Below are 21141 nucleotides of genomic sequence, written 5' to 3'. Positions count from 1 at the left end.
CCTTTTCTGGGGTGCATGACAGCTTCAAGCCATCACAAAGTCATACTCAGAAAGCACTTTGGAGACATGCAGACACCTTTCTTGCCAAAAAAGAGAAAGGAGTCTGTTTCAGAAAACACTCCTTTGCTGCTGATTCCTTTCCTATTTTTGAAAATATCTATAATTGATTCTCATTATTTGCAGATTCCATATTTGTGAATTCGCCTACTTGCTAAGATTTATTTGTAATGCAAAATCAGTTCTTGGGGGTCTTTTGTAGTCCATTCATGGATATGCACAGAGCAGTGAAGAATTTGAGTCTCCTGATGGGCATGATCCCAGCAGAGGTCAAACAGTGCAACACTCTGCCTTCTTATTTCTGCTCGCAGACTGTAAGCAAGTGTCCTTCCCATGGTATATTTAATGCCTGTTTTTCTTGCTTTTATGCTTTTTGTTGGTGATTTTGTTGTTTAAAATGTCCTCAAGTGTAGTGCTGAAGTGCTGTCCAGTGTTTCCAAATGCAAGAAGGCTGTGATGTGCCATTTGGAGAAGATACGTGCATTAGATAAGCTTCATTCAGGCATGAGTGCTGTGGGCTATGAATTCAGTGTTACAGAATCAATGATATATACTACATAAGACGTCTTTAAACAGAAATACACTTTGATAAAACAAGGTTGTTCATTGATCGGTTGACAAAAATGTTGTGAATAGGGGCTGGCAGGAGCCTGACCCTGGACTTCCCCTAGAAGCAATGGTTCCATATTCCCTCATTTAGCATTTACAGTGATTTTATAGACCACGACTACCGTGAATAATGTGAGTTGACTATATTTTGAAATTCTGTTCTCCTCTTTTAGTGGTGTCTCGTGGGTGGAGGTGATGAATGTGTGTCCATTTTACAATTGTGAATCAGAAGCCAGGTGTCCTTTAGATTGTACCTTCACTGCTGTTAGAATCCTACACATAAGGACTTAATTTCCTCATTTCTAAATGTTAAATTCAGTGAGATGACTATGTGGATGTATTCACTCTATGAAAAAGACATTGTGCATTTTTTCATATGCATAATAAAATAACTTAGAAAAATTTCATTTAGAATTAACATTTGAATAAAGTTTGGCCATTATGTGAGAAATTCAGAGTAATAAAAATATTATAGCTTGACTCGAGTTTTTGATATCTGTAAACTCCCTCTACTCTGCAACACAAAGAACTGACATATTTTTCTTCATGTCTGGACCTAAATTGAACTTTTGTCTGTTGCATACCAGTGGATCCTATGTATTAATCCCTTAACCTTCTGCTAATCTCCCAGTTTGCCTGTGTCAGCCTCGCTTCCCTCTCAGATATTGCTCATTATTACAGTTCCTGAACTCTGTCTGCTTGGGAAGTGTCCTTTTTAACTAGCCATGTCCTCTCCTTCCAGCCAGTATCACTGCCTTCTTGACTGAGAGCTGAGGCTTGGGGAGTGTGAACAGGAGGGATTTAGGTGCTTCTCTTTTGATAATGTGATATCAGAGTCTAGTCGTGCCTTATTTCATTTGCAGCATGCCAGCGCCCAGGATAGCCATATGTCTTTCCTTTTGATAGGGTTTATTACCCTCTCTTTGGAAAAAATATATTGAATTCTGAGTGAAGAGATAAAGATATAATTAAATGCAATATATCATGGCCTTAGAGTTTATACCTTGATCCATTTTCTTTTTCTCTTGGGGTTGGGGTAGAATCAGAACTGAATTGTGACTAGTTCTGTACTTGCCTTTAGACAAGTGTTTTCCTGACAAACGTTTGTTGCTTCTTTTTATTGATGGTAGCATTGTTAAGGTAATCTTTGATTTGAGGAGTGTGCTAGTTTGGATGTATTATGTCCCCCCAAATTGCCATGTTCTTTAATGAAGTCTTGTGGGGGCCAGATGTGTTAGTGTTGATTAGGTTGGAATCTTTGGATTAGATTGTTTCCTTGGAGATGAGACCCACCCAACTGTGGGTGAAATGTTTGAATTATTTCCATGGAGACATGGACCCTGCCCATTCAGGGTGGGTCTTGATTTAATCACTGGAGTCCTATAAAAGAGCTCAGACAGAAGGACTTCGGAGCAGCTGAGAGCGACATTTTGGAGAGCAGCCAAGAGAGACATTTTGGAGACAGCCATTGAAGGTAGACTTTTGCTAGTCTGGAGTTTGCCTGGGAGAAACTAAGAGGACACCCCCAGATGTCTAGAGAGAAACATCCTGGGAGAAAGACATTTTGAAACCAGAACCCTGGAGCAGACACCAGCCACATGCCTGTGCCTTCCTAGCTGATGGAGGTTTTCTGGATACCATAGATGTTCTTCAGTGAAGGTACCCTATTGTTGATGCCTTTGTTTGGACACTTTTATGGCCTTAGGACTATAACTTTGTAACCAAATAAACCCCTTTCATAAAAGCCAATCCATTTCTGGTATTTTGCGTAATGACAGCATTACCAAACCAGAACAAGGAGATTTCCAGAATATAATTTGGGAGGGAGCTGGCAGAGCATCAGGAGATCATGCAAGTGTGGTGGGTCACAGGCTTTGCTGTCCACTGGATTGCCCTCTTGGCTGACCCCATGCATGCAGGCAGCACCCACCATCAAGGAGATGGACAGGTGCCTTTGTGTCTGGTGGTCTCAGGTGCCCTTGCTCTTTCCTCTCAGTTGGTGTAATACATTTTAGAGTATACATGAGTTTACCTGTTTATAAAGATATGAACAGCCTTCTCAGGACATGTAGTGTTATCTTCCTGCCTTCAAGTCCCAATAATCCAGACCTCATTCTGAGTGAATTTTGAGAGGTGACAGGTGAATGGAGTCTTCCAGGGAGCTGGGAAGCTTCTCCTGGGGAAGTTTAAAGGGTCCTTCAATTCTTCCAGTAAATATCAAACACACTGGACATTGGACTCATACATATAATGTAGGAATAAGGTGATTGGTTTGGGCTGGTTTTAAACCTTAATGTGCCTTTACTGCTCATGTTTTTGAAGAGGAGTGTTAAGCTAGCTTGGTTTCTGGGTTTCTGGAGGCTTGCCTTAGAGGGGAAGTTACACTTTGAGCAGCTACTGAGTTTTAGATTCACCTCTAGAGTGCAGTGGCCAGCTTTGATTTTCCCATAGCTGAAAAATCATGCTCAGACATTATCTATGGGTTCTTGCCTTCCTCTCTCTTCTGGAGATCAGACTTCTCTAGTGCTTGGTGATTTGTGGTGGTTGGGTAGCCCTGGACCCGTATTTTGGCCGGGCCCTATTTTCTAATGGGTTGTTTCCCATACTTGCCAGATCATAAGAACTTTCAAGAGAAGAGTGTCCATTTCCAACTTACATGTAACCAAGTTCCACCTCTGCTGAATCAGAATCTCCAGAGGAGGGACTTGCAAATTGGTATTCTTGTCAGATCCTTTTCCTGACTTTGGAATCCTCCAGAAGCTTCCCACCCCCTGAAGAGAAAAGGTCAGAGTATGGACTTGAGCTATAAGGCCCCAAGTGAGTCTTTGACTTTATTTCTCTTTGTAGGTCTCCACATTAATTCCACCCACCTTGGCCTCCTGTTGGAGGCACAACAGGGCCTCTCCCACCTCAGGGAATTTGCTCTTGATGTTCCTTCTTTCTGCAAAGTTTCCGCTCTATATACCAATGTGACTTCTTCCTGCTTCTTTACTTCCTTCAGGGCGTAGCTCAAATGTTACCTTCGCAGTGAAACATTCTCTGATCATTCTGTTGAAATTAATACCATCTCCCACCCTTCCACACTGGGTGAGTGTTTTTAAAAAAGTGGGTTTTCAGCCCAGGAAAACACCATAGGAGTCAATGAAAGTGGTATTTCATTCAGTTTTCAAACTGAGCAACATACTGTTTTCACAGAATTCTAGGTGAGTGTTGAAAAAAAAGGGAGTTTTCAGCCCAGGAAAACTCTGTATTCCCCTTCCCTGGGCTGCTTTCCTCCATGGTCTTTGTCATTGTTCCAGTTTGCTAGAACTGCCATTATGCAAAATACCGGAAATGGATTGGCTTTTATAAAGAGGATTTATTAGGTTACAAATTTACAGTTAAAAGGCCATAAGTGTCCAAACTAAAGCATGTACACGAGGATACCTTCACTGAAGAAAGGCCGATGGTGCCCAGAACACCTCTGTCAGCTGGGAAGACATGTGGATGGTGTCTGCTGGTTCTTTACTCCCGGTTCTGGTTTCAAAATGGCTTTCTCCACTATCAAACTGCAACCCAGTAGCCTTGACTCTTGAAGACAATTGTATAGCAGTGTAGCTTACAAGGGGTGACAGTGTGATTGTGAAAGCCTTGTGGATCACATTCCCTTTATCCAGTGTATGGATGGATGAGTAGAAAAATGGGGACAAAAAACTAAATGAAAATAGGGTGGGGAGGATGATTTGGGTGTTCTTTTTTTACTTTTATTTTTTATTCTTATTTTTACTTTTTTGGGTGCAAGGAAAATGTTCAAAAAATAGATTGAGATGATGAATGCACAACTATATGATGGTACTGTGAACGGCTGATTGTACATCATGGATGATTGTATGATATGTGAATATACCTCAATAAAACTGAATTTTAAAAAACGGCTTTCTCCAAAATGTTCTCTGGGCTTCTCTCGCTCTCTCCGCTTTTCTCTCTCAGCTTCTGTGTATCTGTACTTGTTCTCCCAGGGCATTTCTCTCCAAGCATCTGAGGGTCCTGTCTTAGCTTCTCTGGGACAAACTCTGGGCTTCATCTCTTAGCTTAGCATCTCCAAATGTCCTTCTGTCTGCATCTCCCCGTGTCTCCACGTGTCTGTGTCGGCTGTTAGCATCTCTCCAAAATGTCTCTCTCGGCTTCTCTTAAAGGACTCCAGTGAACTAATCACTAGATGGGTGAGGTCACATCTCCATGGAAATAATTTAATCAGAGGCCTCACCCACAGTTGGGTGAGTCACATCTCTATAGAAACACTCAATCAAAATGTTCTACCAAACAAGATTCGTTTGAAAGATCATGGCTCTTCTGGGGGTCCATAATGGTTTCAAACTGACCTAGTTACCATCTATCCTGTTCTGTGTTTCATTTATTTCTTTTAAATCTCATCACTCCTCTAGAATGGAGGCTTTTTGGACCATTTGGTTCCCTGCAGTATTCCCGGTGTCTTGGACAGGACCCGGCACAGGGTTGGGACTCAGAAAATATCTGTTGAAAGGATGGATGGGCAGATTTTGGCAGACCCCTACCTTATTCTCCTGTCACCCAGTTTCAGGAAACACTGGTCTACCAGATGTTTAAGCAGAAACAGAACAGAATGAATCACAAGGAAAGGTTTTCTCATGGCCAGTCCCTCCCAATTCATATGCCTCTGAGACTTGTTAAATCCCTGAACTCAAGTGCAGTCAGTTCATTTTCTTGCTGTGATCACCAGCACTGGCTAAGAAGCTGGCACGTGCAGTTTGATCGAGAATCTTTTGGGGGTGACGTTTCACATGGGTAAGCCAACTATTTCGCTGGAAACTCCTTTCTCCCACCATGGATATTCTTTTTCCTGGTACAGCGAATGTAAAATTTCTCCCATCCTACTAACAGATGACCCTTGCGTCTTATAGCGTTCAGCTAGATTGCCTTCAAATAGGAGATTTGAACACACTTCCCTCTTCAGCACCAACCCTAAACCCTTGCTACTCAAAGTACGAACCTTGGACCGGCAGCATTGACCTCTCTTGGGAACTTACTAGGAATACAGCATCTCAGGCCCATCCCAGAATTACTGAATTAGAATAGACATTTTAACAAGGTCCCCAGGATATCTGTATGTGCCTTAAAGTTTGAACTGCCCTCTTCTAACCTAAGCCATTTTGATGGGTATATTAAGGTAATTATTTTAATGCTTTATAATAGCCCTCTATTGATGATTATCAGTCTCTCTTAATTATTGATTATACTGATTGTATCCCAGGAAGAAAAAATTTGACTCATTTTTCTAGTTCTAGTAGAGTAAATGTTAGTGTTACCCCACCTTCTTCCCTCACCCCTATAAGCCAGGATCCCTTTCGCCTCCAGCCCTTTCTCTGTGTTCACAGCATTCAGACACAAGTGGGTCACTGTAAGTGGGAATTGCCCATTGACTAGGTCATGGACTAACTGTGTGTTTGTGTGTGTGTGTGTGTGTGTGTCTGCTTCATCCAGCTGGAATCTTAGATTCAGATGTTAGATATAGATGTTGTCAAACTGCAAGATACTTGCTACAGTCTTAGAATTTTCATGTTTTCTTTATTAATAAATGTCGGTGGCTTTCTTTCAGAGTTCCTTTAAGGTATTGCTTTAACAGAATGCACAGTGTTTGATTTGACCTTGTTTATCCTTTGAGCTACAGTTAAGAAAACTGTGCTGTGAGCTGTCATGGACAAAAGTTTGATATATTTTCCTTACTCTTGAACAAGTTTAATGTTAGCTAGTTTATTTTCTCCAGCAAAATTTTAAAGTGGCGTCTTATTACCCCTTGGGCTAGATAAATGAGAAGGGGCTCCACGTAAGCAAATTTTTCTAGCTAATTTGATTACTTCCCTTCAAGTGTCAAATTCTTTAAGCTGTTTTAGAAGTGCTTTTTTAATTTATCTTATTTATCTTTAGTACCTTAAACAGAAGAAGGCTAAACACGATTTTATCTTTAAGGAAGACTGATGATTACATTTGTAAAATCCCAGGCTGCTCTAGGTGATTTTCTCTGAGGCAGGGGCAGGAAAAGTGGAACATGGGGCTATTCCCTGCTCCATCAGATAACTTCCGGCTGTTATATAGCGAGTTGTCCGCTTTGGTTTTATTTTTGTCATTCCACTGATTGGTTGCTGTCTAGTCTTCCAGCAGTGCATATGCCTCTAGCATTTTCTATCCCCCTGAGCCCCTGCCCTTCTACTTTGGTGCTTCTAATTTGTTGTGTATTTGAAACCTGATGGATAGTCTTGCTAAAATTGCGTTTCAGTTAAGAGTAGGCTCAGAGTCATGCCTTCAGAGGGTGAGTTGGGAATCAAGTTATACTCACGGTTTGAACGGGGAGGGGTTGGGGGTGGGGGTGGTAAGCCTTTGTGCAAACAGAGGAGGAATGGTTCATTTTATCCAGGTTCTCTGTTTATGCCTTTGGGTTATTTTGCTGTGCATGGGCTCTCTACTGTGTGATACATTGAATCAAAGCAAAGCTGACTGTAATACACGTATAAGCACCAGACTGTGGGCTCAAAGGAAGATGAGTCATTATGAATTTGGCCAATTTAAGGGAATATCGGGATTCAGTGGGAGGGTAAGAAGGGAAGGACAGTTTAGTCACAGAGAGAAAGGGTGTCCTGGGCAGAAGCAAAAGTATGAGCAAAAGTGGCTGCACTGGGACTCTCCAAAGAAACACAACCGAAGGGATATGTGACTATTGAGATTTGTTATAGGAATTCACTCATGCAGCTGTGTGGTTTGTCAAGTCTGGATTCTGTAGGGCAGGCCCCAAATTGGGAACTTGATGAAGCTGGAAACTCCGGTGACAGTGATGTTGAATTCCCCAGGAGAAGGTGGCTGGCTGAAGTAGAGAGAGAAATTCTTCTTTCTGACTGTTAAAATTCTCAGTTCTCCCTTTAAGGCCTCCAGATGATTGGGTGGGGAGAAGATGTTCCTGTCAGGTGCGTCTGTTTACGAAATAAAGCCTTTGTAAACGAGTGCCAGCATACCAGTTTTCTTGTCCTTTGTTTTGAAGCATTTTGTTATTAAAACCGTGGGTATGTTTTTGAACCTTTCTGTTTCGTTCTAGTTTTTCAGAGTTGACGTCTTTAACTGAGAGGGGTGTTTCCTTTGTCCTTACAGTACAGCTAAGTACAGCTTGCTGACTTTTCTACCTCGGTTCTTGTACGAGCAGATTAGAAGAGCTGCAAATGCCTTCTTCCTCTTCATTGCCTTATTACAGGTAATTTTTTTAAAAAAGCTTTCTAAAGTTTGTAACTTTACATGCAAAATGAGGTTTTGCTAAAAGGCCACTTCACTGAGAAAAGTGTTGCAATATTTGAATATAGTTTGCTTCCTTCATGCATCCATTGTTTGCAAGCGTGAACAAAGATGATCGTTGTGTAAAGGCAGTCTTCTTTTGAAATTGCCTTAAGGATAATTGCAGTCACTAAAAGAGACATTGAAAAATAGCCCCATGGTCATACCTTTAACCTTCTTCTGTTCCAAACACACAGCAATGTTGGATAAAATTTTGAAAGTATGTAAAATACGTGGCTGGTTTTCAAAACCAGGTAAACATTTTTGTGTAACAGAAAAGGAACAGAATTACAAAGGATTGAGTGGCCAAGTGCTGTTTTATTCATAGTGTAGATTTTAATGTGCCAACTTCCTTTCTTTTGTTCTTTTATCTTACAGCAAATTCCCGATGTATCTCCCACAGGAAGATACACCACCCTGGTGCCATTGATCATTATTTTAACAATTGCAGGCATCAAGGAGATTGTAGAAGATTTTGTAAGTTTTTGCTTTCAGATAATATAGCTGTTGTACTGAATATAACATAACTTCCTAGTTACCTTGGGTTACGTGTTTAAGACAGAGGACTGTTCTGTTGTTGAACCAGTCTCTTAAGACTTGTGATGGTATTTTTTGGAAGGGGACATGAGTGTCTTAAATACGTGACACACAGTGACAAACAGGTAGTTCAAACTCTGCTTTCAAATGTTAGGTCTCTGGCGCCTCTTTGATTTTTATCACCGACATTCCTTACATCCTACTTCAGAGCTTACTAATGTGGGTAGCAAACGAAGGATTGTACTGTCTGCTATAGATGTGTTGTGCTTGCTTTGCTGGAGATGATTTTATATTAATCCACTCCCTCCTCACACTTATCCCAGAAAATATGTATCTCCATGTTCATTGTCTGTAACCACACTCATATTGTCTACTCTCTCACACCCCCATACCCCACACCCTATATACTTCCTCCCCCTCGCTCATGCATAATACAACCTTCTAGGAATTGATGAATAAGTGAGATTCAAATCAAAGCAATGTACTTTGCTCAAAAGATACTTTATCTGTAAAATGAATCAGTTGTCTGTTGTTTAGATTATCATACTGAGTAATTCTTTTACTCTGATCTAAAACAAATGAGAGAGAAGTTTCATATTTCAAAGTGCTTATTAATTGCTAGTATCAAAATATAATCATTTAAAGCAGCATAGATTACGTCTAAATTGAGTGGATAATGCTAGGTCCTAAAACTGTTGAACTTAATTTTGCAGCATTAGTGCTTCTGACAGTTAGTTTCCTTGTCCCCTAGTTTTTCCTGATCTTACTGTTTGTGATTTCAATTATTCATTTGGAACTTTGGGATCTAAGGACTCTTTTCTTTCTGTTAACAGAAGCGACATAAGGCAGACAATGCAATCAACAAAAAGAAAACCATAGGTAAGAAACCAGGTTGAATGATTTTTTTCTATTGTAAAACTTAAAATAAAGTCTGCACTGAAGAAAGTTTAAGTAATGAATAGTTAATGGTATTGAGATAAACTGGGAAGATGATCTATGAAATATTTTAAGTGTCTAGAAAAATGAGAAACAAATCAAAGTGTTAGTACTACTAATTAAAATCTGAACAGGATTTGTGTATTTTAGAATTTTAGAAAACATTGCAATTGTCAGGACCTAGACAGTTTTCAATGGCCATAAAAACATCCAGGCATTTACATCCTTGGTTCATAATCTCTCCCAACCTACTTTATTTTTTTTATTTTTTAAACAGTGCTATTCACACACCATACATTCCCTCCTAAGTAAACAATCAATTATTCCCACCAACCTACTTTTTATTATATTGATTTCTAGAAGATCAGCTCTCTCTCTTTCTCTCTCTTTTTTAAAATCTTGTAGCAACAGACTTTTTTTTTTGTTCTTCTTTTCGGATGAACATGAATATATTTATGTGTCTTCATTAAGGTATATATGTTACATGGGTACATAGATTGAGGCTTAATTTTTTTGGGGTGGGAGCAGGTTAGTATTATACCCTTATGTTTAAGGATAAATTTTAACCCTTGATAAGGAATATTAGAATTAATAAATTGAATTTTTAAAGAGCCTTTTTTTTTTGGCTTTGAAAAGCTGGTTTTATTTTGGTTATCACCAGAATTAACCTATATGTTGTTTTTTCTTTTGCAGTGTTAAGAAATGGTATGTGGCATACCATTATGTGGAAAGAGGTAAAAACTAATTTTAAAGACATGCCAGAAAGTGTTAGTTTGGAGACTGGAAATTAATTGCTAGTGTTGATTGCAGTGTACAGTTTGTGTAAGGGCATAGGCCATCTCCATGTTATGCAAGTGTCACTTTGTGGCATTGTCCGTGAGCTTTACTTAGAACTGACACGTTTGCCCTGTTCCCTGGCATCTTCTAGAAGGAACCCACTGTATCAGTTCAGACTTGTGAACTTCATTGCTCTTGCTGGGTATTTCTGAAACCTCAAAGCAATTTTCTAGTTTCTAAATCCAGTTTGGGAAACATTTTCCTTGGTGTTCTGCTGTTCTAGCTTAAATTGAAAATTAAAAAAAAAAATAGTAATTTTTTTTTCAAATTTTATTTTAAGATTCTCACTTCTAACATTTTGGGTGGAAATAATTTTGTGTTTATGATGAGGTTGAAAATCAGAGCTCTAGTTTTGGTTCCAAGGCAGGGGTGGCTTAGCATGGCCACAGTTATTGCTTTTAATTTTACAATATTGAGGACGGGTTTGTCTCCACATCCTTAGAAGTGTGAAGTCTGCAGGATCTGAGAATGGCATGGTTTGGGGGTTGTTTATAGTAATGAGGAGTCAATTCAGAAGAAATATGCTGGGCCATCTGGTATTTTGTGTCTGATAAAAATAGCTTTTTCAACGTTTTAGCTGGACCTTCTTAGCAGTCACAAAATGTTTTGGGGGATGACTCTGTCCCAGAATTCAAAGCTGACTAACACAATTTCAAAAGAAAACTACTTTTTAGAACGTTAACTTAAAAAGTTTCTTTTACTAAATATTAAATAAACAGTGTTTTAAAATACTTATGTCCTTTTATATATGATAAATGCCCATGTTATGGTAAATTCAGCATTTGAGTTTTGTTTTGTTTTTACTTTGTTTTGGGAGAACCATCCCCCATTTAAAAATATCTCCCTTTTGTAGTATTGCGTGATAACATCTTAATCTTCATGGCAGTCTGGAAGTTCTGTATTAACTGACCTCACCCTCATTGGAACCTACATTGGAAGTGAAGTGGTTCTTGGTCAAGAGATGGGAAATTCTTGATCTCACAGAGAATAGAAACCTTCCCAGTGCTCGAAGGAACCAAGGGTTCCCACTGCCCTGAGGAATCGCCCCTCCATTTCTCTAGTTTTCCTCTTGTCACCATCTTCCCCAAGAAAAGCACCAGTACGGGCAACAGTGGAGCATGATTCGGCTATGGGGGCCCTGAAACAGCAGAAAATGGGGTGATGGTCTCTGGATTCTGGGTTCAGGAGTATGCTTAGCAGGCTTAAAGATGATGGCCTTTTCCCCCACACATTTGGAAAAGCCAAACCCAACAAAAAGAACCTGTTATATGCTTTGCCACATGCATTTTCTATTTCATTTGAAATACATTTTGTTTGCTCTTAGCCTGTGCCAGAGACTGTGGCAGGCCTGGGAGATGCAAATAAGAATAAAGCACGGACCCTGCCCGTGAGGAGTCTCGGGTAGGGTTCTCAAACTCTGCAGGCCTGGACCCCACGCCAAGAGCTTCTGATTCAGTGGGTCCAGGTGGAGCCCTGGAGTTTGCATTTTGAGCAAGTTCCCAGGAGCTGCTGGTGCTGCTTTTTCTCCGGAGCACACCCAGGACCCCTCAGTAGCAGCGGCAGGCCAGTGAACGGAATGCGTCGTGGGCTGTGGCTCTGGAGTGGCGTCCTTTGGAGTCTGAGAGCCTATGCTGGGTGGGGCTCAGGTCAGGGCAGGCTCCCTTCAGGAGATGCCATAGTGTGTGTTGAAGGATGAGTAGGAGGCAGCTGGTTTAAGAGGAAAATGCTCAAGACAGAGGGAGCTGGGTCCAAGCTTTGCACTCCGGGAAACCAAGCATGTCTGCAAAGCTGCTGGTCATTCAGTTTGGGGCCAAGAATCTGGGAGACAATGGGAGATGAGAGGGCATTGAGTTTGGGCAGTGGTTACAGATGGCAGAGATGGAAAGCCAGGTGGAGTTAGCTATCTTGAATGTTCCAGAAGCACTAAACTCTAAGCTCAAATTGGAATCTGGCCCCTGGGCTCTAGTTGTAGAGTTGGTGGATGCTGAGAGGCAGCTCTTGAGTGGATCTCCATAGCTCTGATTTAGTCTGAGAGGAAGATCTTTTTGGTTCTTCTTCAAGATTTAGAGACCTGAGAACCCTCTGAGACTACAGTGGTCCCACCATTTGGAGGGGGCTCTTTCCCACCACAGGAATTGGAACTTCTAGCTAGTTTCATGCACTCAAAGGACATTCATGCACAAGGATCTAAATTGGAAAATGCTTTTCAAAGTCCTGAGTAAGTAGTTTCTCCAGTACATAAAACTTCTTAGTACTTTGTAACTGGGATGAACTGTTTCTTTGTTTAGAAAGGAGACATGGGAGAAAGCCATAATTTCCCTTGTCCTCCCACTTTAAATTAAAAAAAAATCCACTGCCTTTTTTCTTTTGAGAGGTATGGCTCGTTTTTCTTACTAATTGCTTCTTCTGCTTTTTTCTATGTAATTAAACTATTCATATAAAATATTTTTACTTTTAACAAAGATTTTCAGTTTATATAGGTATCCCTTGCTTTTGTGCTGGTGGCTGTTGTAATAGCTGGGTAGCATCTGTTCTTTAGCTTCTCTTTATTGTGGAATATACTTGAATTATTTGTCTCTCTTTGACAAAGTTGGATACTACTGACTTCAAATGTACAGTGGTTCTAGAATTTAATTCTTACTGTCCTTTTCTATGCTGAGCCTGATGGCTTTGACTTCCCCATGCGCTTTGATAAGTGACTTGAAGCGCCGGGAGGACGCCTTTTAGTAAACTTGCCTTTCTTCCAAAAGAAAATTAAATGTGGACACCTGCGGGGCTCATTCTCCTAGCTTATAAGAGCCACTGTTTTTTTCCTTCAATTGAAATTCTTGATTTCTAAGTGAATAGTAACCTGGGTTAGAATACAAAACAGAAAACAGAAGTGTCCATTGTGAGTTTTTGTGAAATGATTTCTGCACGAGGAATGAACTTTCTTCTTGTGTCATGGGAGAATTCCAGCACCCTTGACTTTCACACTTGTGCCACCTAGCGCATACCCAGGCCATGCTGGGAGCTTTGCATATGCCAGCTTTAACCCTTGCATCAACCCGACAAGGTCAATGGCATTATTTCCCCCCGTTGTAAGTGAGGAGATTGAAGCTCAGAGGTGAAGAAGCTTGTCAAGTTACAGAACTAGAATGTGCTTGAGAAGCTAGAACTTGAACCTGGGCCTGATTTGAATGCCCTGCTCTGTGCAGTGTGGTGCTTCTCTGCTGTCATTTAAAGGATTTTTAGCTCCTTGGCCATGGGGCTCACTGTTCGGAGACCAGGGCCTGTTTCCTTGGCTGGGGGCTTTCTGTCCAGTGGAGTCTGTTTCCCAGGGTTGTCCCTGACGTTGGCCATGGTTATTTTTTTCTGGCAATTTCTCGAAGCTATGCAACTCTTCTATTTTGTGGTATCCTGGGGGACCTTTTAGATGCATTGTTTAAGGGTGAATTGAGTGTTGCCTTTTAATCAGATCCCGGCCTTCTAATCAGATTGCCTCGTGTTGAATCCAGGTTTCTAACACTTACTAGCTTTGTGACCAGGGGCAGGTTATTTAGCTCCAAGCCTCAGTTTCCCCATTTGTAAATGGGGGAAATGTCCCTGGGTTAACTCAGTTGATCCTCACTATGACCCATGAAAGACACGCTGTGGTCTTCATTCTACAGATGAGAAAACTGAGGCAGGCAGAGTGTGTAACTCGCTGCCCACGGGCACACAGCCAGTGCGTGACGCGGCCTGGGAGTTCCAGCCCAGGTGGACGAGCCGTGCTCTCCACCCCACTGCCCAGTGTGCAGCTACAGAAGCATTCAAGCATGTGTAACCGAATGAATGATTGTAAGAAAATAAGATTGTGAGAATTGTCCAGACTCATCCCTTTTATACCTGCCCCCACCCTTTTTCTTTTTCATTAAGCATCTTTGCAAAAAAAGGCAATATTACCAGGTGTCTGTACTGAAGCATTTTAAAGCATCTTTGCAAAAAAGCACAATATTACCAGGTATCTATATTGAAGCATTTTCTTTTGGTTCTTGTCAAGGAAAATAATTTGGCCTTCTCTGGCTTTGTGGCTTAGCTATATAGTAGTTTTTCCTTCAAGTATTTAACCCCCTCTCTCCCCATTTGTGCTCTTTCTTTCCTGCCCCTCTGCCCTTGTCCCTGGTCTGTAGGTGGCCGTGGGGGACATTGTGAAGGTCGTGAATGGGCAGTATCTTCCGGCAGACATGGCCCTGCTCTCCTCCAGGTCAGGCGTGTGTGTGGGCCCAGCTCCTGAAATAAATGATAAGAACCATAGAGCATTAAATGACAACTGCACAGTATCTTGAGCCACCTTTCTCTATTACCCCAGAGTCACCATCCTTCTCTCCACATCCTCTTCTTCCATTCCTAACCATTTGCCTCTCTCCTGCCTGAACCCTTAGTTTACCTTCTCCCATTCATTCCTTTGAACTTCTTCTGAATTCTTTTTCATTTTTTGCCTCATTTTAGTCTCATGGCTCTTCCGGGGTATTCTTCACTTATAGGGAAACTCATCCAAGAGCAGTTGACTCATACGTTCAGTAACATCCAGGTTGCAGCAAAGTCGAGTCATCAGAACCAGTTTCCTGATGGGTCCAGCCTGTAATCTTTCTCACGGAACTCAATGCCTCCCTTGACTAGCCGTTCAGAGAACCCTGGGCCTTTTCTCAGAGCAGATGTGACCTGCAGATGGTATTTCCTCTTCATTAGCCCAATATTTGCCCTTTCCTGCCCAACTATCAGTTCCACGTTCTCTAGGTAGTTTTGTGCTGCAAAGCTTTCATTACTCAGTGCCATAAATAATGAACAACACAGCCTTTGACTTCTCATTAGAATAGCTTAATGCATTAAAGTATATATCAAAGAAGGAGCCAAAATTAGAGTAGGAATAAATTTCTATTCTTCAGTTCAAGATTACATTATATGATGTTAAGACTCTAACTTCCCATATTTATGTGCTGTTGAGAATCATGGATACTTACTCTGTTTGCATTTTCTTTGATGGCCGATAGTGTTTCTTGCATTGGATTTGATAACTCACTGGATTTTAAACCTCAGCATTAACTTCCTGCTTGAGAGAAAAGATTTAAAAATAGGACCCCAGGCTTATCAAGGGGGCAAAGTACCATAAAAGCACATGGTAGGGTTAATATTTGCCCCTAGTGATTGGTAATGAAGAAATTTTTCTTAAAAATATATTAGCATATTGATCACTTGATAGTTATGGGGCATGAGTCTTGGCTGTGACCCTCAGAAAACTTGGTTTTAATACAGGATTGTTTGTCCAAACCAACATCGTGTTTGCAGGATGCTTGTTTACTAATATTTGAGCATGTACTTTGTGCCAAGCAGCATGTTCAGAATTTCCATACATTATTCCCTTTAATCTTCCCAATGGCCATTGATCATCCTATTTCATACAAGAGAACACCAGGGTGCAAGGAGATTAAACAACTTGACATGGCAGTAAAGGTAGAACTAGGGGATTTTAACTTGGCTGGTGTGATTGGGGAGCCCATTCTCTTAACTACTAACTGTGTTACAATACCTGAAGATTGGAAGTACAGCATCTGCTGTGCTTACCTTTATTATTTGAGTTTTCTGTCCTTAAAATTATAGGTTTTGATTAAGAAGTTGCGTTTGACATGGTAAAAATTGCAGTCAAACAAAAATGCAGTGACGCAGAGGCTTGCCAAGCCTTGATCCCTTAACTTTGCTGGCTGTAGTTTTCTTCAAAGGGTGTTTGTGTACTGGCCCCACCGAGGGCATCTCTTTTGGTCAGGAGTTGCCCTTGGGTTTGAAAGAAGGCCGAGCCTCAGACTTCAGGGATCAACTTGAACTCAACAGTTGGGTCTTAGCAGGAACATCATGTGTTTCGGATAACATGCCCATTCGCATCATCCTCAGTTACTTCTGTCTGCTTGAGATCCTGCAGTAATTATGTGGGGGCTGTAAGGTTGGTTGGATCTTTTGGGCAAATAACTGTGTATTGGTGTTGAGCAACAAAGATGAATGTTTGTCTGCCCTTTAAATCAATTATTACTACTAAGGTAGTTGTTTATAATAGTTTAGTTTGGAAGGGCTAAATCAGCAGACATACTTTCCGTCGTAGAACCCTGATGAACTATGAATTTGGTAGAGAGGGTCTTAATGAACTTTGGCTGTTTTGTTCTCTCCTTAGTGAACCTCAGGCAATGTGTTATGTTGAAACAGCTAATCTAGATGGGGAGACAAACCTTAAAATACGTCAGGTAAAGTCAACTTTTTACATTTAGTGATACTTTAATTTTACGACCCGTTTTAGAATACAGCTAATAGATTATCTGTTCTCTAAGATATTTGAGTATGTTTATTATTGTTAACACACAGATGTTTCCAGCACACTGGTGGAATCTTAATTTGATGCTTTGCTGAATTATTTTGAAACCTTGGCATTAGATTGTTGTGGCAAAATTTTTTGGTAAAGTCTGTCTTACAGGCTGATAGTTTGATTTGTTAGCCCTCCAAATTATTCCATTTAGATGATTATTTTCTTTTAATTAATGGCGGGGATGCTGATCATTGCCCCTGCACCCTGAAGATTGCTTTCAGTTTTCTCCTTTGGTTTAACATTTTAGGGTCTGAGTCTCACTGCGGACATGCAAACCAGGGAAGTCTTGATGAAGTTATCTGGGACCATCGAATGTGAAGGACCCAATCGCCACCTCTATGACTTCACTGGAAACTTGAACTTGGATGGGGAGAGGTAGTATCACTTTTCCTTTCCTTGGGTTTTCGTTTTTGTTTCTTCATGTGACTAAGGCAGACTGGAGCTTTGAAAAATAAAAGTTTGCCCTCTAGTTTGATGATATCTTAAAAGAGTGAGATTTATCATGTTACGCTTATGTATTAGAGACTGAGGTTTTTTTGAAACACTGCTTCAGTCAATTTGTACCTTCCCTTAAATTTAAGGAAAGAATTTCTGATTTCTGAGAATAATAGATGCCTGAGAGTTTCCAGTGAGACTCAAAATATGTAGCCTGCTCTCTCTGTATATATTATCAGTCAGGGCAGAGAGATGGTTTTGGCTGAATAAGAGAGGGTGGGGTGTATGAAAATGAGGAATACACTTATTGCTGAAACATCAATTTTTCTTGCCAGCATTTGTTTGAGTAGCATTCCTTTGTTTTTAGAAAGTGGAATGACATGAACAATAATTTCTCTTCCTTTTGAATGGTGTGTGCCGTCTTGTCTATATTCTCGTCTTGTCCTCTTGGCATTTGTTTCATTGTTTGAGAGTCATCTTTTGTCGTTTTGTTGGGATGCAGTTTCCTATCTCCCGTCCTCTTTTTTTGCATGCCTCTCACCAGCACCTCCCGCAGGCTATCGGGCCATCCAGGGCCGGGAAGGACCTTGTCATGAGAATCAACGCAAAATAAATTTGACCCCTGTAAGGGTGACTGCTGTCTTGGTTTCCATTCTATAGGCGCCCCGTTTTGAATTTCTGATTCATTCAGGTTTTTATTTGAGTCATCTTTGACAAATTTGATATCATAGGTTTATTGCTTTTTATTTTTCTTATCTTAGTGTATAAAATAAACTGTGCTTCCCAAATGGGTAAGCTGCTTGTTGGTATTTTAGCAGTTTTCCTTCTGGGTATTGACTTTTGTAATGGGGCTGTAAGAGACCCTATTCCCGCTAACATTTTATAGAATCTTTTTTTCTATAGTGAGGAATGGAGAAGATAAACCTTTTCTTCTTTTTATTTTGTATGTTTAAACACAGGGTAACGTTTATTGCCCTTTGTTTCTCAGTGAAACAGTTCAAATTTGACGGAAGGAAACATTACGTGGGGTTATGTTTGAGGGGAAATCTCCTGTTTATTTTCCAGAATATCATTAAATGTAAATGTTGTTTCTCATTTTTAGAACTGTTCCCCTTGGGCCTGACCAGATCTTATTAAGAGGCACACAGCTTAGAAATACTCAGTGGGTCTTTGGCATAGTTGTTTATACTGGCCACGACACCAAGCTCATGCAGGTAAACATTTTTATGCTGAAAAATGGTACTGATTTTAGTATTTCTTTTCCTCCTTGTTCTTACTGAGTAGAGGGTAGAAAATGCAGATGTCGATTTTGTAATTTCAAATTTTATGAATCTCAATTTGGAAAGGAAGTGCCTTTATTTTAGTTTCTTAGGTAGTTTCTTCTGATTTTCTGTTATCAGATATTGTTTACCTCTTGCCTGAAATAGAAATGGTCTTTGTCTTCTGGTTTTAGGGGGACAGTTGCTTCTAACTTAAGGGGTGATTAGCTCCAACTTCTTGATTTCTCTCTCTACTTTTCCTCTTTACCCCATCAATTTGGAGTTTAATATAAACTGTCGTATTTAACTGAATTTAATTTAAAATTATTATTAAATCAATTATTTTTGAACTTTGAAATTAATGTTTATTGTTCATATACCAAAGAAAAAATATTAAGTTAAAATGATCTTGCTCTTTCTCCTTGTTAATGTTTCTCATTATTTATGAATTTATAGCTCATAATTCTATTATGACATATTTTTCCAGAAAGCTTTTGAAATTTGAATAAATCAGTGACACCATGAGTCATTTTCTACATTCCTTAGGTATCCCTCACCATTTTATTTTGAATTAGCAATTGCTAATGGTTGCTAGTAATGAACATTGGCTTTTCAGCTTGTAACCCCTTTTGTATCCCTTCTGAAGCACATTTTGGGTTATACTTGTGAATGGGAATTATTTAGTGACCACTGTGCATCAAATCCTGTGCCAGGCCTTGTGGATCCAATATTGAAAGGAACCCAGTTTTGCCTTTTAGGGGTTAGGTAGACTAAGAAGGTAGTAAGGAATTGCAAAGCAGAGAGTCAATTGTTGTAACCTATGTCATTACAGAGTGCTATGATGTATAGCTAGCATCAGGTCTGGGGGTGTCAGTTGACTAGGTACTAAGAATGATCCCTGGGCCAAAATATGTTTTAGAGAGTTGGAGATCTGTGTAAAGTCGATCTGTTTGGTGTATGGCTCTTTGAGGTCAAATGATAATATGATGAAAGAGTTAGATATTTATTAGAACAGAGGAAATGGTAGACCATGGTGTCCAGACAACTTAGGTAATAGGAAAGGGAGACAGGAAGGTTTAGAAGGATCTAGAGACTCAGTAACGTTGGAGACTGCTGGAGTTCCCGGGTGAGAGGTTGATCAGGGTGTTGGATGTGTGTCCTTGTGTTTCTGGGGTGGAGGGTTTGGAGAGTGATGCCACCTGGGAGTGAGCCAACATGGGAGCAGTGAGCTGCGAAGGTCGTGGAAGGTTGAGACGTCAGGAACTGAGAGACTCAGTTCTCGTTCGATGGGTTGGTGCTGTGGATTTTGAAGACAGGATAACGGCCAGGCTGAACTAGAGAGGAACCCCATGAGCCAAGTGCTCAAAGTCTCTGGTGAGTGGGGGGTGGCAGGAGCAAGGGCGAGGTTGGTGGACTTGCTTAGGGAAGGGGCAGAAGGTAGCGTAGTCAAATGGCATGAATTTTAAAAGGGTGGGTTTTTAAATTCCTACGGCATTAGAGGAATAGAGGTTCAGAAGTATCACTGGGCCCTGTCCAGTAATTTACCTTCCGACTCCAGGTGTGGGACTCTTTACCCTCTGCTTAATTAAGTGGGCTGCAGGGAGGAGTGTCCGCGGCTGGTAAGGCAGGAGTAGGGGAAGCCTCATCCAGGAGGGGGAGCACATGGGGAAGGTTTTGTCGTGGAACGGTAGGGCTGCAGGCACGGTGGAGTGGCTGCAGATGAAGTGTGTTAGGGAGTCCGTGGCGGTTAAAAAGTTTTACTTAGGATTATACATTTAGCATCTAGCTGAGCTGTGCCTGATCTGTCTCTCCTGCTAGATTCTCATCCATTCATAAGTGGTGATCAGGATGTTTAAAATTGATTGCTTCTGAGAAGCCTGTGCTTGAAGACTATTTTTGATGAATAGTTTTTTGCTCGGCCATCTAGCAAGTATCTTCCAACTTCCCCAGTCCATTGCCGGTAGCCACTGCTTTAAGTTTTGGAGCTGTGCTAACCACAAATCACTCCTGATTTATAGGATAGAGTGACAAAGAGATTACACTTTTAACCACTTGCCAAAACTCCTTGGACACTGGGTGATTTTTTCAGTCTGTAATATTGTTTTCTAGATTATATGTTGGCAATATAGCTTTGTGGCTAAAGTGGGAGTTAAAATAATCCTATCAACTCTTCAGTGAGCAGGGTCTGCACTCAATTACTTCTTGAATGGGATGGTCCCACTTCCTTGCACCCAGGTTTAATACTCCTCTTTGCAAAGCTCAGTACCTTTTGACTGCTTGAGTTCAGAATAATGAAAAGCCACAGCAACATCTGCGCTGGCTTTTCTGTGCCTTTAGGGTTGAAACAACATGTAAAAGTAATGAGCTTTCAAAAGAAACGTAGTGTGTAGCTGGAAGCCATCCTGTTTGTGTAATAACATTTTTTGCCTGTACTTGTTTCGCTTGACCACAGAGAGAAAGCGTGATTGCTCTGGGATGCTTATTCTACTTTTTTTTTTTTTTTTTAAACTCTCACCCTTGTGGCTGTAACAAGTTACGACAAACTGGGTGGCTTAAGACAATAGAAATTTATTGTCTTGTGATTCTGGAGCCACATGTCTGAAATCAAGGCGCCAGCAGGCCCTGCTCCCTCTGAGCCTGTGTGGAAGGAACCTTCCCGTCTCTTACAGCTTCTGGTGTTTGCTGGCCGTCCTCGGTGTTCCTAGGCTTGGACACGCCTCTCTCCAATCTCTGTTCCTCTGTTTGCACTGGTGTCCTCCTCTGTGTCTG

General features: G+C 40.8%; 1 protein-coding gene across 1 annotated transcript in view; it reads left to right on the top strand.

The window, feature by feature from the left end:
• ATP8A2 (ATPase phospholipid transporting 8A2) overlaps positions 1-21141 on the top strand; it is a 505799-nt gene that overhangs the window by 32759 nt on the left and 451899 nt on the right. Inside the window, exons 2-9 of the mRNA XM_037800280.1 lie at positions 7822-7921; positions 8377-8475; positions 9369-9414; positions 10165-10205; positions 14460-14533; positions 16490-16559; positions 16926-17053; positions 18216-18327. Coding sequence (XP_037656208.1) covers positions 7822-7921; positions 8377-8475; positions 9369-9414; positions 10165-10205; positions 14460-14533; positions 16490-16559; positions 16926-17053; positions 18216-18327 — 670 coding nt within the window. The remainder of the gene's footprint in view (positions 1-7821; positions 7922-8376; positions 8476-9368; positions 9415-10164; positions 10206-14459; positions 14534-16489; positions 16560-16925; positions 17054-18215; positions 18328-21141) is intronic.

This window comes from Choloepus didactylus, chromosome 12 (assembly GCF_015220235.1).
Source record: "Choloepus didactylus isolate mChoDid1 chromosome 12, mChoDid1.pri, whole genome shotgun sequence".
Lineage (NCBI taxonomy): Eukaryota > Metazoa > Chordata > Mammalia > Pilosa > Megalonychidae > Choloepus > Choloepus didactylus.
This window is presented reverse-complemented; position numbering and strand designations above follow the sequence as displayed.